This window comes from Lolium perenne, chromosome 3 (assembly GCF_019359855.2).
Source record: "Lolium perenne isolate Kyuss_39 chromosome 3, Kyuss_2.0, whole genome shotgun sequence".
NCBI lineage: Eukaryota > Viridiplantae > Streptophyta > Magnoliopsida > Poales > Poaceae > Lolium > Lolium perenne.
In genome coordinates, this window is record NC_067246.2 from 46,857,948 (window position 1) to 46,875,801 (window position 17,854).

The 17,854-nt window shown below is 44.4% G+C and overlaps 2 protein-coding genes across 3 annotated transcripts; one reads left to right on the forward strand and one right to left on the reverse strand.

The window, feature by feature from the left end:
• Positions 1-206: 206 nt before the first annotated feature.
• On the reverse strand, positions 207-1,566 carry LOC127339286 (uncharacterized). The gene is made up of 2 exons (XM_051365154.1): positions 954-1,566; positions 207-718 (listed from the first exon to the last, which is right to left on the reverse strand). Exons 1-2 carry the CDS (start codon positions 1,564-1,566, stop codon positions 207-209), a joined length of 1,125 nt encoding a protein of 374 aa, XP_051221114.1.
• A 1,618-nt stretch (positions 1,567-3,184) lies between these two features.
• LOC127341369 (uncharacterized) lies at positions 3,185-7,551 on the forward strand. 2 transcript variants are annotated; one of them, XM_051367179.2, is made up of 4 exons: positions 3,185-6,121; positions 6,658-6,887; positions 6,993-7,148; positions 7,273-7,551. In XM_051367179.2, the coding sequence occupies exon 1, from the start codon at positions 3,272-3,274 to the stop codon at positions 5,990-5,992; it is 2,721 nt and encodes a 906-aa protein (XP_051223139.1). In that variant the 5' UTR covers positions 3,185-3,271; the 3' UTR covers positions 5,993-6,121; positions 6,658-6,887; positions 6,993-7,148; positions 7,273-7,551. The 2 variants fall into 2 exon arrangements, with proteins under 2 accessions (XP_051223139.1, XP_051223140.1); XM_051367180.2 differs by having other exon boundaries at positions 6,782-6,887.
• Positions 7,552-17,854: the final 10,303 nt, after the last annotated feature.

Here is a 17,854-nt window from a genome sequence, read left to right on the forward strand (position 1 = left end):
CGGAACAAATGCACTTTGCATGGTAGAAATAATCTCTGGAAGGATATATTTGACTCTCTGAGCAAGCAGTTTTGCAATCACCTTATATACCACATTACATAAGTTAATAGGCCTGAATTGTGTGATCAATTCCGGTTTCTCCACCTTTGGAATTAGCACAATTGTAGTGTTATTCCAGCCTTCTGGTATTACTCTTGAATTAACTGCTAGGAGAACCTCATCAGTAAGATCCTCTCGAATAATATGCCAGAATCGTTTATAGAAGATAGCATGAAACCCATCACCCCAATATTAAAAAGAGCCTTTTTAACTTCCTCTCTCGAATATGGAGCTAGCAATTTCCCATTCATCTCAGTAGTAACAGAAGGAAGTACTTTATTTATAACAGTAGGATCTGGGTCCTGGACCTCCGCAGTAAACAACGTCTGGAAATAGTTGCTGGCTAGGTCCATTATTTGATCCTGGTCTTCTGTAACCTCTCCAGAATCATTCTTCAAATATTTAATAAAATTCCGTTTCCGACGTCCTGAAGCAAAACGGTGAAAGAACGCCGTATTCTGGTCACCGTGTTGGAGCCAGTTGACCCTACCACGCTGAACCCAATAAAGCTCCTCTTGTTCTGATAGATTTTCCATTTTGAGCTGAATATCTCTCTGTTTAGAAATAGCCTCATCCGACAGTGGACCAGACATGACCCGGTTCAGTTCAGCTTGAAGCCCTTAAGCACATGTTTATCCCAACTATTAAGTGCCTCATGTACCTCTGCCGTGTGAGCACTGAGAGAAGCCTCCGCATGGATCAACTTGGCTCTGTCCCATGCCGTCTGAATAATAGATTCTACCGAACTCTCACACAGCCAGCGAGCCTCGAACTGAAGAGGTGATATCACATGCTGCAATTAAATCCATCTAGCCGTGCAGTATCAACAAGAATAGGGCGATGATCTGACTTACCAAAGTCCTCGTTTACCACACCTGCAATAGGGAACATATCTGCCCATCTAGGATTACAAACCGCACGGTCTAGCCTCTCCCGGATTTTCCCTCTTCTCCAGGTGAAAATATCCCCCTCATAACCCATGTCTTCCAAATCACGGTCATTAAGAACATCTCTAAAAGCTTGCATACAGCGAAGGGATCTGGAAGCACCTCCTTCTTTCTCATTTGAATAACGAATTTCATTAAAATCACCCACCATAATCCATGGGAGGTCAATTGCTGCATGAAGAGATCGAATATAATCCCATGACAGATGCTTTGTATCACTACTAGGCTCACCATAGAAACCAATAAAGCGCCATCCCGCCTCACTATTTTCATTAATACGGATGCCAATGAAATTCTGCTCCACCTCCTTAGAAGAAACTGTTATATCATTATTCCAGAAAAAGACCAAACCACCACTTCTGCCATCACTCCCGGCAACCAACATCTCATCAAACAACAATCTCCGTTTCAAAGATTCCTCCTTAACTTTACACAAATGTGCCTCAGACAGAAAAAGCACATCCGGTTTTAGCCACGCCTGGAGTTCCAGGAGCGCACAAACTGCCAAGGACTTGCGCATTCCCCGATAGTTCCAACATACGAGTTTCATTGCGACCGGACAGACCCCTTGCTAGAGTCCACCGATCCTACATAATTGTTTGAATTGGTCCCATCCCTTTTCGATCTCTTTTTCATGCCCTTGTCTGCTATCACACCTACTGCCGGAGGAGCTACTGGGGCAATATCCAGCGCCATTGCACGCGGATCACCTACCAGACCAACGAGCGGGAGCTACGCGTGATCATCTTTCTCCTGGTTAAACTCAAGTCCCCTTTTTGCCCCGGTGAAGTTATTATCGCTAGCAAGCAAATCAACATCTTTGTCTTTCACAAGACTTGTAGCAGTATCTTGCATATCAGAAGCACTGCCACCATCAATATTATTCATCGCATTAAACCTCCAGCTTATATTATCACCACGACCATACATACCCCTCCCCCTACCAGATGGATCACGTCCACGACCACCACCAAAACCTCCTCTGCCACCAGCCGTAAATCTTACTTTCCACGTATCATAATCCGCCTTGATAGAATCCCCCTACTTGAGCGTGTTCTCATCATGTTCCCCAGTACCACATTCGGTATGGATATGACCAAGAAGACCACAAAAACCACAAAATTTGGGTGTCTTCTCATATTTACTGCATAGAATTCCCGCTGCTTCTCCCGAGAAATTGTTACCATCCGAGCCAAAGGTAGAGGAACATCCAGACGAACCCTAACTCGGACAAAATTTCCAATCCCTTACACATTAAGCTCGACAGGAACACACTTGCCAACCTTCTTCTCCACCAAGTTCTTGATAAGCGATTCCCTCCTGTAACCTATTGGCAATTTGTGAATCTGAATCCACACATTAATAAAATTTAGATCGACTGATTCAGTTGGAGCCAGACCATCATACGCCCCAATTGATACAACATTTTGACGAAATAACCATGGGCCCCCTTGTTCTACCTTTATCCAATCTCCTAGACAATAGCATTGCACAGAGAATAGCTTGTCTTCTAACGGAGTGAATATGGTCTCCTGAGCAGGACTCCAAGCGACACACGCATGTGCTGTTCAAAGGTTTGGGGACTAAAACTATTTGCTGTATGAACCCTAGCCAAAGCCATCCACTTCATACCTTGTTTCAGAACGTCTTCCTCATCCTCGAACACGAGATCATCAATCTCATCCTCATCTATCCCGAGCCGCATCAGCATATCATCCAGATTACCTTGCTTCTTCGACCTAGAACCGCTGGTCGAGTCCATAGCGCTCGCCTGAGGGGACGCCATGCTCCTACATCAAGTTCTGAGGAAGCCCCGAGGAAGCGCGCCCAGATCGATGTAGGAAGGAGAGACTTCTCGCCGATAGAAGACCGACGTGGAAGGCAGAAACCCTAGTCGCCAGCAATCGCCTGTTTTCTAGGTCAAAAACCCGAACCGGTATATGTGTACGGCCGTCAATACTAGTCCACTAAATGAAAAGATTGTGCACGAAAGGAAGAAAAAAGTGACCATGGAGGTCAAAGATGGGGCCATGACGCAGCCGGCCTCCAGGCGCCATGGGGGCCCACTGGACGGTACTCACCTAGTCATAGCTGCTTGTCAACACTCTACAGCCCCTGTTAAAAAAAACACTCTACAGCCCCGTCTATCGTCATTCCCCCAGCTGATAGGTTGCCACCAGCCGACCCGTCACGGACTCCGGCGGCCCTCACCGCCGGCTCGCCTGATGCCTCCTCCACCACGCCGGAACATCGCCGGCGATGCCAACCCCACGCCCACCACCTCCCATTCCGGCATGGTCAAGCTCCTCGCCGACATCCTGCACCACACCCCGCCCTCCACCTGGCCGCCCGCGCTCGCGTCGCCGGCGCTCCGCAGCCGCCTCGCCCCCGCCCACGTCTCCTCGCTCCTCCTCCTCCCGGCGTCGCTCTCCCGCCCGGACCTCTCCCGCCGCTTCCTCCTCCTCCTGCCTCCCCACCTCGTCTCCCCGCTCTGCCTCTCCCTCCTCGCGCTCACATTCGTCTCCGCCTCGCCGTCCTCCCCGCCGCCCTCCCCACACGCCGCCTCCCTCCTGCTCTCCCTCGCGTCCTCCTCCCCTTCCGCCTCCTCCTCCTTCTCTTCCCTCTCCCACGCCTCCTCGCTCTCCCCCTTCCCACCTGCCGCCACCGCCGCCGCCGCCACGCTTCTCGCCTCCTCGTACCTCCGCCTCCGCCGCGCCCGCGACGCAGCCGCCGTCCTTCACCTCTCCCTATCCGCCGGTATCACCCCGAACCAATACACGGTTTCCCAGATTTTGTTCTCTCTTGTCAAGATTCGTCAGTTCACCCTTGCCCGTGCTGTGTTCGATGAAATGCTTCAGTCCGGCGTTCGTCTGGACGAGTATCTTTACACGGCTGGGATTCGGGCTTACTGCGAGGCCCGTAACATCGATGGCGCGAAGGGGCTTGTGGCTAGGATGCAGGATGAGGGGGTCAAGGTCAGCGTGGTGCCGTACAATGTGTTGATGTATGGTTTGTGCAAGAATCAGCGTGTTCAGGAGGCGGTGGAGGTGAAGAATAGCATGGTGGCGAGAGGAGTTGCAGCTGATGAAGTGACTTACCGGACGCTGGTGTATGGGTTTTGTCGGACGGAGGAGCTGGAAATGGCATTGAGAACGACATATGACATGGCCAGGCTAGGCTTTGTGCCATCAGAGGCCAATTGCTCATTTATGCTTGATGGGCTACGGAAGAGGGGCAAGGTTGAAGAGGCTTTCAGGTTAGCTTGTCGGTTGGGCGAGTTGGGCATGGTGCCGAACATATTTGCTTATAATGCATTGCTTGATAGTCTGTGCAAGAATGGTATGTTTGGTGAGGCAGATAAGCTTTTCAATCAGATGTTAGACAGGGGTCTTAAGCCAAATGAGGTGACCTATTCAATATTGATACATTCATTTTGCAAAAGGGGGATGATGGAGGATGCACTTGATATGTTTGATAGGATGAGGGAGAAGGGTGTCAGAGTGACGGTTTATCCTTACAATTCCTTAATTAACGGTTGCTGCAAACAGGATGATTTGGACAGGGCACTGAGCTTTCTGAGCGAGATGGCTGATATGGGAGTGACACCCAATGCAGCTTCATATTCTCCACTTATAGCTGGTTTCTGTAGAAAAGGGGATCTGTCCAGTGCTGCGGAACTCCACAGGGAGATGGCTGAGAAGGGTGTTGCATGGAATACTTATACGTTCACAGCACTTATCAATGGCTTCTGCAAGGATAAAAAGATGGATGAAGCTTCTCGGTTGTTTAATAAGATGATTGACAGAAACCTATTACCAAATGAAGCAACTTTTAATGTCATGATAGAAGGGTATTGCCTGGTAGGTAATATACGAAAGGCATTCCAGTTATATGATGAGATGGTGGATAGGGGCCTTAAACCTGACAATTACACCTATAGGTCATTGATAAGTGGAATATGCCTGACCAGTGGAGTGTCGAAAGCGAACGAGTTTGCTGCTGATATAGAAAAGAACTGTTCTTTGCTAAACAAATTTAGCCTAGCCGCACTTATGCATGGATTCTGTAGAGAAGGAAGATGGACTGAAGCATATGGTGTTTGGAATGAGATGGCAATGCGGGGAGTCAAACTTGATCTTGTCAGCTTTACCATTATTGTATATGCAGCTTTGGAACAGCATGATGCGGAAAAATCCTGTATGTTACTGAGGGAAATGAAACAAAATAGTGTCAGGCCAGACAATGTGTTCCATACATGCATGATTAACATGCACTCAAAAGCTGGGAACATGATTGAAGCATTAAATTGTTGGGATAAGATGATTGCTGATGGCTGCTTTCCAAATACCGTCACGTATACAGTTTTAGTAAATAATCTCTGCAAGTCAGGGCATTTGAGCAGCGCAGAGCTCCTTTGTAAAGAAATGTTAGCCAGCCACTTCCTTCCTAACAATTACACTTATAATTGTTTTCTTGATTATTTTACAACTCAAGGGGACCTGGAGACAGCTAAAGATCTCTATTTTGCCATGCTTCGTGGCTCTCTTGCTAACATAGTGACAGTTAACACATTGATCAAGGGGTTCTGTAAGGTTGGGCAGATTCAAGAAGCAATTGACCTTATTCGTAAGAGTACTGAATATGGCTTTTCTCCTGATTGCATCAGCTATTCTACAGTAATACATGAACTCTGCAAGAAGGGTGATACAAATAAAGCGTTTGAGCTTTGGAATGAAATGTTGTACAAAGGATTAAAGCCTGATATTGTAGCATACAATATTTTGATACGGTGGTGCAATATCCATGGTGAAATTGATATGGGTTTAGGAATATACAATGATATGATTAAGCAAGGGGTGCAACCGAACTGGCGCACATATAGAGCTCTTCTTTTAGGAACTTCTGTGATGACCAGCAAGCAAGATACTATACTGCTGCTAACCTGATGTTGATGGTCACCCTTTTAATGGTATCCTTTACTCAAGTAGTCTGACTCACATCACACCGAGGAGCTCCCTGAGCAGTTGCTGCATGAAAAATCTGGGGCTGCCACAATATACAACTGCTTGTTTCAGGTGCACTATCTCACTCTAGGTCTTGTACTTGATGCCATATTTTAATAGTTACTAGATTTTAGTTTGACAATACTGTGTCAATTGCTAGAACTCTCAGTGTCATTTTTTTTTGTCGTTTCTTGGTGGTGTTTCTTTTATGACAGTTTCCCTTTTTCATAGTAAAGATTGTCTGGCTACTCCAAAATAGTCCGATTGCATGCTTCATCTCAATGATTAATATGCTGCTTTAATTGTAACCGCAAGGAATGAAATAACAAAGATGAACACTTAAACTCTGAAAGCTTAACATTAACTATTTGCTGTTTCAGATCTAAAATTGAACAGAAAACTATCTACTTCCTCCGGTTCAAAATAATTGCCCAAAAATAGCTGTATCTACACACTAAAACATGTCTAGGTACATCCATTTTTGGGCAATTATTTTAAACCGGAGGGAGTACGATTTTTCATAGTCAAATTATAAAAATAAGATTAAATAATATTTGGACACTGTGTTATTCCGATCGAGTAACATGGACATTTAATTTTTGTAACAGTGATATGGCGATGCCTGAGGTTTTGAGCATGTAAAGCAAAATGGACGAAATCTTGATGGTTGGAGTGGCTGATAAATCTGAATCATGCCGGATGCATGCCTTATTCCACATTTTCATGCTTCAGGACATTATCCATGTGCGGTTGATGAATCTGGACATGACATTGTTATATGTAGCTCCTCAAAATATAAGCTCGGCGACTATAAAAGGGTCTTGGAGTTATCTGCATGGTACACCTTATCCGCCATATTATATGCTTTAGTTTGAGTTTATATCTGCACTAAGCTAGCATGTTAACTGCTACGGTGAGAAAACTGAAGGTGTGCTATATACAGGAACATGGTGTCTGTAAATCATGGTCTGTACAGCACAATCGCCACTTCTGATGGTGTGTCCATCTGTACAGATGCCAGTTTTGCTGGTTTCCACTGTACTGTTTATCTGCTGCGGACCATCTGGGCAAGGTCTCATGTTTCTTCCAAACTGTACAGGTGATACTCGCAGTGCCATTTCATAATTCATTTTCGTTTGTCTATTACGGTTGTAGCCTAGTAGACACTTCAGATACATAGTGTGATCTGATTGAATGTTTTTTGGTTGTTGCATTGTTACCAGGAACTCTGCTTTTATTTTCGTGGCAAAACCAGGAACTCTGCTGGAAGCCTGGATAATACAATCCATTGGGATACTTTGGTGCTCATCCACCCAAAGGGGAAAAAGTTCCAGCAGATATCTAGCGTCTGTTGTGGAAGTTTTTCCCTTGTTTGCTTAGACCGCACAGTTGGTTTGTTGTACAATAGATCCATTACATGTACAAACTGTTGCTGTACCTCGGCGTATAGAAGCAAAGCAAGAAACGATTATTCATACGCTTCAACAGCTTAACTCTGACAAGCATGGATGGTTCCATTTGTTTTTTCTCGGTGTCAGGCTAGCAACAGCATCGAGCAATCATTTTTCTTCTCTTGTTTAGGAAGCAGACAATGTCTCCATTAATATGTTGTAAAAAAAACTACGTGCGCTCTTGATGGTTCATAACCATGCAGGCTCCCAGCCGTTTGGGATCTGTGGCCGTGTTGATGATAATTGGCTGAATGTGCAGCAACAGCAGTGCTAGTAATATTGGCGGAACACACCAAACTGATCGTTGGCTGCTACTTGTGTCGTTATCTCTGATGTATATTTGCTTCCTGCAGATCACCATGTGTGATGTACCTGTGTGGCTGTGTGCATGGGCTGATGAAGCGATGATGCTTTTCCGAGTGCAGGATGCATTGGTGCATTCGAGTATGTGGATGATCACTGATCCCGTGATCCGGTAACGTAATTATGAAGCTGAATGGAAGACTGAACAGGCTGCTCCCCTCACGTCAGGTTAGTTCGTTATATGAAACCAATGATCAACTCTGGAATTGATCTTTTAAGGAGTTGATCTGGTAAGATAGTTATGCGGCGACATCGTCCTCAGCACCTCTGCTGGCATCATGGACCATGATGAAGATGCCATGAGAAAGAACACGGGGCGCAGGGTTCTGGGTTTCTTTTACTAGCAAAAATATTTGCTAATACGGTACACGGCTTCACCCGAAATATATTTGTACATGGTTATGGTATTCTGAACTTTTGATCTACATTGATGAGCTATTTGATCACTGTTTCTCTGTGTATCATGGCCGGCCGCAGAGATGATTTGTAGTACAGTATCTTTCAGTGTCTTGCTGCCGTTTGCCCGGTTTACTTGCTATCGTTGGCATGAAACTGTAGCGCACTATTGCAAGACATGTCGAACGAATTGAGCATATATAGCGTTCAGGCGGCGGACGCTACCATTCATCGAGATGTGTGATCAACTGATCATGCATGTTGACAACTTGATGAGCAACCTGCCAACATTGCCTAAAATAATGGCCGGAAGGGAGGCGCTGGCCGGCCAACATGGCCATGTTCGCCCAGGCGCAACTTGTCAACTTGATAAGGTACTCGTCGCCGGCGCCCCGCTCCCGGATGCAATCTCTTTCGCGTATAAAATCCTCTCATCTCCACATCGAACCGCAGGTCCGAAAGGCAATTGGTGCTGGCCCAGTTCATCCACCAGCCAAACCCCACCACACCACGCCTCTCTCCTCGATCGGGGAAGTATCCATGGCGCCCAAGCCGGAGAAGAAGCATCCCGCGGCGGAGGAAGCCGTGGTGAAGGATCCCGCCGGGGAGAAGGCCCCGGCTGGGGAGACGTCCACGTCCAACACCGACACCACGTCGCCGTCGGCGCTGCCGGCGGAGAAGCCGCGGCCAGCGCTGAGGAATGCCTTCATCAACGACGTATTCGAGAAGATCGCGCACTAGCTAGGCGTACTAGCTTCGATCGAGCGCTACGACAGTAAACTAAAGGCCAGCACCAATTTGACTTTCGGACAAGGATATCGAGTAATGGCATTTGTGATTTGTGATTTGCTTCGATTCACCCCTATACTATACTTCTTGGGCTCAACAGTTCTATTTTTCTTTCCGCTTGAGGATTTTTTTCGACAAAGAGTATATATTAATATCGTAAAGATACCAATTACATCTAGCATCTGCCAACAACGTATTACCTATTGGCAATACGGATGCATATAACTAAAGAAAAAATTACAATAAAATAAAAGTCCCGCTACATATCGCACTAACACCACCAAAACAACATCATAAGTCCAACTTCACCAAAAACGACGTCTTTAAGAAGAAAACAATGCATAAACACCGTCATCGTCAGATCAAAGATTTTAAGTTTTCACCCTAGAGAAAGTCCTTGCTCACAAAATAGTGCCTCACACACAACCAATTAAAACCAGATCTTGAATTTTCAGAAATCAACAAGACAATTATTCCTCATCGCCATAAAGACCGGGACCACCATTGCTAGTCCTCAGATCATGACTTCAATGGCATTCTCTGCCGGCTGACTTCACCATGGATCAAGAAAGCGAGCTCCCTGATGGTAACAACCAACAGAGCTTCGCAGCGCTCCATTCGAAACCAAATGGCCAGCGAAAAACACGGGTGCACATAACCAAATCTCACCCGATTCAGCAATCTCCGGGCAATGATCGCCCAATGGAACTCACCGTCGGAGCCTTCCGGAACACGACACTCTAACCAGATCGATGGGGGCTCATATTCGGCAGATCATCATTTTAGCGTGAGTTGAAACCCTAGGACAACCACCTTTATTCAAAGCCGCACCATTAACCCCCACGCCACCAGCGGACAACAGAGGAGGCGACGAACTGCCTGGATGCCAATGAGGAGACTGGCGAGAACGCGGCCGCCAGACAAGCCAGCGCTGCACACGGGGTCACCAACGAGCGAGATCGCTCTAGGGACGACCGCAGCTACCAGCAGGGCAGCTAGGCCCGTTGGGCCTAGATTGACCCGCTCCATCGCCGGCCATGGCGCGCAACACTGGCCTCCCCTTCAAGTGTGCGGTGACCCATCATACCACTTCATTTTGTAGTATACAAGTCGTTGATATGATACTCATGAAGAGGCTTCTTCACAAATATCACATCCCTTAGAGTGGTACAAAAGAAACATTGTAGGTCATAAGCACTTCACATTATTATTACAAACCATATGTTCTCAACAACTCGGTATTCTCACAGGTCCGATGAGAACACCATAAGGACTTAAACTTGTTCTAGGTACTATTACAACTCATACTACTAAGGTAGACATGCTGAGTTCTCAACAACTTATTTAGGTAAGCCACTACGCTACTCGGCTCTACTATGCCTACAACATAACTCTACTCCTCTGCCTCCACTTCTTCGGTGCCGTAGACTATCCCATAGTCTACTCCTTAGACACCTCCGGACAAGTCTGGCTCCTCGTAGACCAAGTCATATTCGCCTTCAGGTGCTCCGATGCATGCCTCCTCTTCAGTCTCACAGTCTAGCAAGGGTTTAGAAAGAAAGTAAGTACAGGGGTACTCAACAAGCTCAAAAGAAAATGTGTTTGATGCACTAGCTACGACCATTGATCAGAAGATCTCAGATCAATGCATGTTTCGTAAACATTTCTTCAAAAGGTTTATTTTATTCCGAAAACTATGCCCGCCAGTCTTCACAAGTTGACCAGAACTTCACGGAGTTCCTTTCTGCCGCGTTCGTAGTTCCCTTCCCAGAACAGGGAGTGACAAGCCACAATTTGATACACTCTGCAGAGGTGCGTTATTTTTCCCATATGAGAACTTATCCTTGTTTCCAACCGGGCGTACTTTCCCGTCCACACTTCCTTTGTGTGAGTCCCAATATAAGAACCAAACCAATCACTGCCTTCTCCGCGAACTGCACCCACCCTTTTGTATTTAGAGGGCCCTCGATCGCATACTAATCAGGAGCGCTTGATTCACGGGCATGATACAATCCTTCATAGACCCTATTTCACAAGACGTCCACCTAGGACCGGAGAGCTTAATGGCCTCTCAACCTTACCGTCGGACCAACAGCACCCACACGGCTACAGCAAATAGGCATCCATTGATATGTGATACGTCCAAAACGTATCTACTTTCCCGAACACTTTTGCTATTGTTTTGCCTCTAATTGGTGTATTTTGGATACAACTAACACGGACTAACGCTGTTTTCAGCAGAATTGCTCTGGTGTCTCGTTTTTGTGCAGAAATCCAACTTTCAGGAAAATCCCCGGAATTTATGTCGAAGGTCTTATTTTTCCAGAAGATTTACGGAGCCAGAAGGGCAAGCGTGGTGGAGGCCCGAGGCCCCCACACACTAGGCCGGCACGGCCCAGGAGGGGGGCACGCCGCCCTATTGTGTGGCCGCCTGGGCTGGCCTCTGACGCCCCCCTCTGGACTACTTAAGGTCTTCGACCTAAAAACGCGAGACAGGAAGTCGAAGTCGCCAGAAACCCTCCAGAACGCCGCCACCATCGCGAAACTCCGTCTCGGGACCAGAAACTCCGTTCTGGCACTCCGCCGGGACGGGGAATTGGAGGAGATCATTGATACGTCTCCAACGTATCGATAATTTCTTATGTTCCATGCTTGTTTTATGACAATATGTACATGTTTTATACATACTTTATGTCATATTTATGCATTTTCCGGAACTAACCTATTGACGAGATGCCGAAGTGCCAGTTCTGTTTTCTGCTGTTTTTGGTTTCAGAAATCCTAGTAAGGAAATATTCTCGGAATTGGACGAAATCAACGCCCAGCATCTTATAATTCCACGAAGCTTCCAGAACACCGGAGAGGCACCAGAGGGGAGCCCTGTGGGCCCCACACGTGTGGGCGGCGCGGCCCAGGGGGGCGCGCCCCCTGTTGTGTGGCACCCCCGTAACCCTTCCGACTCCGATTCTCCGCCTATTTAAGCCGTCCTGACCTAAAACATCGAGACGAATAAGCCACGGTACGAGAAACCTTCCAGAGCCGCCGCCATCGCAAAGCCAAGATCTGGGGCACAGGAGTCTCTGTTCCGGCACGTCGCCGGGACGGGGAAGTGCCCCCAGAAGGCATCTCCATCGACACCACCGCCATCTTCATCACCGCTGCTATCTCCCATGAGGAGGGAGTAGTTCTCCATCGAGGCTAAGTGCTGTACCGGTAGCTATGTGGTTAATCTCTCTCCCTTGTACTTCAATACAATGATCTCATGAGCTGCCTTACATGATTGAGATTCATATGATGAGCTTTGTATCACTATTAATCTATGCGCTACTCTAGTGATGTTATTAAAGTACTCTATTCCTCCTCCATGATGTAATGGTGACAGTGTGTGCATCATGTAGTACTTGGCGTAGTTTATGATTGTGATCTCTTGTAGATTATGAAGTTAACTATTACTATGATGGTATTGATGTGATCTATTCCTCCTTTCATAGTCTGTTGGTGACAGTGTGCATGCTATGTTAGTACTCGGTATAATTGCGTTGGTCTATCATGCACTCTAAGGTTATTTAAATATGAACATCGAATGTTGTGGAGCTTGTTAACTCCGGCATTGAGGTGCTCTTGTAGCCCTACACAATTAATGGTGTTCATCATCCAACAAGAGAGTGTAGAGTGGTTTTATTATGTGATCAATGTTGAGAGTGTCCACTAGTGAAAGTATGATCCCTAGACCTTGTTTCCAAATACTACAATCATCGCTTATTTACTGTTCTACTGCATCTTTACTTCCTGCAATAATAGCACCATCAACTGCACGCCAGCAAGCTATTTTCTGGCGCCGTTACTACTGCTCATATTCATTCATACCACTTGCATTTTACTATGTCTTCGCCGAACTAGTGCACCTATACATCTGACAAGTGTATTAGGTGTGTTGGGGATACAAGAGACTTCTTGCATTGTGATCGCAGGGTTGCTTGAGAGGGATATCTTTGACCTCTTCCTCCCTGAGTTCGATAAACCTTGGGTGATCCACTTAAGGGAAACTTGCTGCTGTTCTACAAACCTCTGCTCTTGGAGGCCCAACACTGTCTACAGGAAAAGAAGTGTGAGTAGACATCAATCATCGCCATCATCACCACCGACGCCTCTCCATCGACCAGCCATGTTTCCCCCATCCATGTGTGAGTAATTCCCCCGCTGTAGGCTGAAGGGGATGGTAGGGATTGGATGAGATTGGTCATGTAATAGCATAAGATTGTTAGGGCATAGTGCCTAGTGTCCGTGATTGGTACTTTGATGATATTGTTGCAACTTGTTATGCTTAATGCTTGTCACTAGGGCCCGAGTGCCATGATCTCAGATCTGAACATGTTATTGTTTCATGATGATATGCATTGTTTTATGATCTTACCTGCAAGTTGTATACACATGTCGTTGTCCGGAACCCGAGGCCCCAAAGTGACAGAAATTGGGACAACCGGAGGGGAAGGCAGTGATGTGAGGATCACATGTGTTCACGGAGTGTTAATGCTTTACTCCGGTGCTCTATTAAAAGGAGTACCTTAATTTCCAGTAGATTCCCTAGAGGCCCGGCTGCCACCGGCTGGTAGGACAAAAGATGTTGTGTAAGTTTCTCATTGCGAGCACGTACGACTATATACGGAACACATGCCTATGGATTGCTTAGTACTTGGACACCGTTTTATTATTATCTGCAAATGCTCTGCTTTAATTGTTACATGAGTTTCTCTCATCCATGCAACGCCCGTCATCCATCCCTGTGCCTACAGTATTTTAATCCTGCTGTTTACTATAATCACTACTGCTGTCTTTGTTCCACCGCTGCTGTTATTTCACTACTGCTACTACTATAAAACTGTTACTACTGATAAACTCTTGCGAGCAAGTCTGTTTTCAGGTGCAGCTGAATTGACAACTCCGCTGTTAAGGCTTTCAAGTATTCTTTGTCTCCCCTTGTGTCGAATCAATAAATTGAGTTTTACTTCCCGCGAAGACTGTTGCGATCCCCTATACTTGTGGGTTATCAAGACTATTTTCTGGTGCCGTTACCGGGGAGCATAGCTTTATTTGGAAGTTCACTTGGATTGATGTTGTTCGCTACAAATTCTCCATCATGGGTAAATCTCGCGATTCTAAAGTCGCCATATTACCATCCACTACGAGAAAAGGTACAACTCTGAGTACCTCTGCTGCTCTTGATTCACCATCTGTGATAAGTCAACTTGTTTCACCACCGCAAGCTTCACTTGCCGGTACTTCTGCTGAATCTGAAAACTCTTATAATATTGGTGATGTTTCTACTGTGCTTGATGATAGTGGTTTATTGGGATCTTTTCTAGATGCTAGAATTGCTAGGTCTAGACAAATTGAAACTGCTGAAACTCCTAATGAAAATACTGCTACACCTGTTAATTCACCTGAGTCTGTTGAATACTGTAGTGATGATCCTGATGAGGATTATGTGGAACTTGATCATGATTTTATTGATAAATGCAATGCTACTGCTGATGCAAGAAAAATTAAAAAGTTTCTGGCACAACATACTGTTAGATATAAACTGTCTCCTGATCCTAAATTTGCCACATCTCCTATAAGCATTAAGGATAAAGATTATGATTTTTCTCTTGATCTATCTCATATAGCTATTGTTGAGAAAACACCCTTTTGTGGTACTGAAAAAGAAAGTGCTGTAGAACACATGAATGAACTTTCTACTTTGAGTAGCTTGTTTTCTGATGATGTCAAGATGCGTACTTATTTTGTTGCTAAATTTTTTCCTTTCTCATTAAAGGATGATGCTAAAACTTGGTATAATAGTTTGCCTCCTGGTTCTATTAATTGTCTAGGTGATTTGCTTGATGTTTTCTTTCGGAAATACTTTCCTGCTATTGCTCAACATGCTGCTTTGCAGAAAATTTATAGCTTTGATCAGGAAGATGGAGAGAAATTGCCTGAAGCTTGGGCAAGATTTTGTTCTCTTATCAGAGCTCGACCTGGACATGATTTGGAAAAGCATGATTTACTTGATATATTTTATAGTGGACTAACCATTGAGTCTAGAGCATATTTGGATAGTTGTGCTGGTTGTGTTTTCAGGAAAAGACCAGACGAAGCTGAAGAATTATTGGCTAAAATAGGCCGGAATCATGATGATTGGACTACACCTGAACCAACTCCGACGCCAATATTGAAGAAGAGGGGTTTAATTAAATTAAATGATGAAGATATGAGGGAAGCCAAGAAGTCTCTTAAGGAGAAAGGTATTAAATCTGAAGATGTGAAGAACTTACCTCCCATAGAAGATTTATGTAAGATAATTCCCCTTCATCCATGATTGAGGTAAACTCTCTTCAACGCTTTACTAAGGAAGATATTCCGTATTCAAAACCTCCTGCTCAATGCTTAGACGAGTTTGATAATTATATTGTTAAGCAAGAAAATTTTAATATGAGAGTAGAGAATCATCTAATGGAAATTCCCAAGCTATTAGTAATTTGCATGATATTGTGGAGAGAACCTCCAATGATGTTAAGATGCTTGTTAAACATTTTCAAATGGTTCAAACTCAAATTGATCAACTCACTAAAGTGCAAAATGACTTGTTAAAAAATAGCTCTAAAGAAAAACATGCATATGGAGTAACAACTAGAGGCGGTGTTTCTAACCAGGATCCTCTATATCTTGAGGGGCATCCCAAAAGAGTTGAACAAGATTCTCAACGAATTGAACCTAGTGCTCCTTCTAAGAAAAAGAAGAAGAAACATAAAAATGTTGTAGAATCCTCTGAACCTGTTAATGATCCTAATAGTATTTCTATTTCTGATGCTGAAACTGAAAGTGGTAATGAACATGATAAAGATAATGATAAGAATGATGCTTCTGATAAAGAAGAAGTTGAAGATGAACCTGAAAAGCATGCCAAAAATAAAAAGTATACTAAAGAAGATTTTACTGCTAAGAAACATGGTAATGAAAGAGAACCTCGGGTTCAAAAGCAAATGTCTTTTCCTGCTAAGAAACTAAAATCAAAGGAAGAAGAACACTATAATAAATTTTGCGATTGGATGAAACCTTTATTCTTGCAAATCCCTTTGACTGATGCTATTAAATTGCCTCCTTATTCAAAGTATATGAAAGATATTGTCTCTAACAAAAGGAAAATTCCTAATGAGGAGATTTCCACTATGCTTGCTAATTACTCTTTCAATGGCAAAGTTCCAAAGAAGTTGGGCGACCCAGGTATACCGACTATTCCTTGTTCTATTAAGAATAATTATGTTAGAACTGCTCTATGTGATTTGGGAGCAGGTGTTTGTGTTATGCCTTTTTCTCTTTATAAGATACTTTATTTAGATAAGTTGATACCAACTGATATATCTTTGCAAATGGCTAATAAATCTACTGCTATTCCTGTTGGTATATGTGAGGGTGTTCCTGTTCAAGTTACTAATAACTGCTTGATATTAACTGATTTTGTTGTGTTGGAAATGCCTGAAGATGATAATATGTCTATTATTCTTGGGAGACCTTTTCTTAACACCGCAGGGGCTGTTATTGATTGCAATAAAGGAAAAGTTACTTTCAATGTTGATGACAAGGAGCATACCATTTATTTTCCCAAGAGGATTGATAAAGTATGTGGAGTTAATACAATTTCTAATGTGAGAACTATCAAAATTGGAGCTATTGATTGTCCTATATATGAGCCTAAAGAAGGATACCAAAATATTATGATTGGATCCATATCAATACAATTCAAGGTAACATGATTGATTTGAGGTTTATTTCTTCTTATGCTATGTAAAATTTATTTGGTGGCAAGACTTGATCAACCTTGTTAACAAATACTTTTTATATGCATAGAGGAGCTAAACAACATTTCTTTCTTCCTCCACTTGTTCTACTTGTTGTAGCACTTTTGTTGTGCAAAGTTCTTTTATCAATTAGAGATTTCAAAATCTTTTTCTGCCTAGTAATAATAAATTTAATACCCAGAAATGTGCGTTTTTCAAAGTTTTCAAAAATTCACGAAAATTATACCTTTGGTCTTATTTTTCGAAGAGGCACCTGGGAGCACCTGGGGATGACCAGTGGGGCACCCCAGGATGGCACCCCACAGGCCAGCGCGGCCAGCAAGGGGGGCGCGCCACCCTGGCGTGTGGGCCCCTCCTTGCCCCACTACTTCATCTCTTTCTCCCATTCTCTTCTCTCTCCCGAAAAAACTCGCACCAGCTTTCTCTCACTCGTGTTTCTGCTCAAGAGCTCAAGATTTCTCGATCTCTTTGCTCAGCCCAGATTTATGTCTGAAATTTGGCACATTTGCTCTCCGGTATGTGACTCCTCCGATTATCCAAGTAAAATTTTGTTTGGTTGAGTAAATCTTGAATATTTTGCTGCTGTAGGTAACATGTTTAGTGAGCTTGCATGCTTGTTCTAAGTTGTAAAAACTAGTTTTGATGCATGATTAGTACTCTAGCAAGTTCCTATAGTAGTTTCCCTCAATTATATGTCACCAAATCAAATTTTATATTGTTTGTTGAAAAATTTCAGAAAAGGAAGATGGATAATTATAACTTTGGAGAAGTGTTTGAAAGAGAGTCGACAAGCACGGGGAGGCCTTCTAGGACCGCCACCCGATTCAAGCGATCCTATAATGAGGACGTCATCGCACCGAGCTTCGAACCCGAAGAGGACAATGGAGTCCCTAACGCTTCATCTTTCCCATGTTATAACTTTTTGAGTAATGCAGGGTTGCTGAATGATTTCTTGACCCTCGTCGGCA

Coding starts and splice junctions, on each gene's coding strand:
- LOC127341369 (XM_051367179.2), top strand. CDS start 3,272: ATGCCTCCTCCACCACGCCGGAACATCGCCGGCGATGCCAACCCCACG.
- LOC127339286 (XM_051365154.1), bottom strand. CDS start 1,566: ATGCGCAAGTCCTTGGCAGTTTGTGCGCTCCTGGAACTCCAGGCGTGG. Junction 719..953: donor TGTGGTAAACGAGGACTTTG/GTAAGTCAGATC, acceptor CATGTGCTTAAG/GGCTTCAAGCTGAACTGAAC.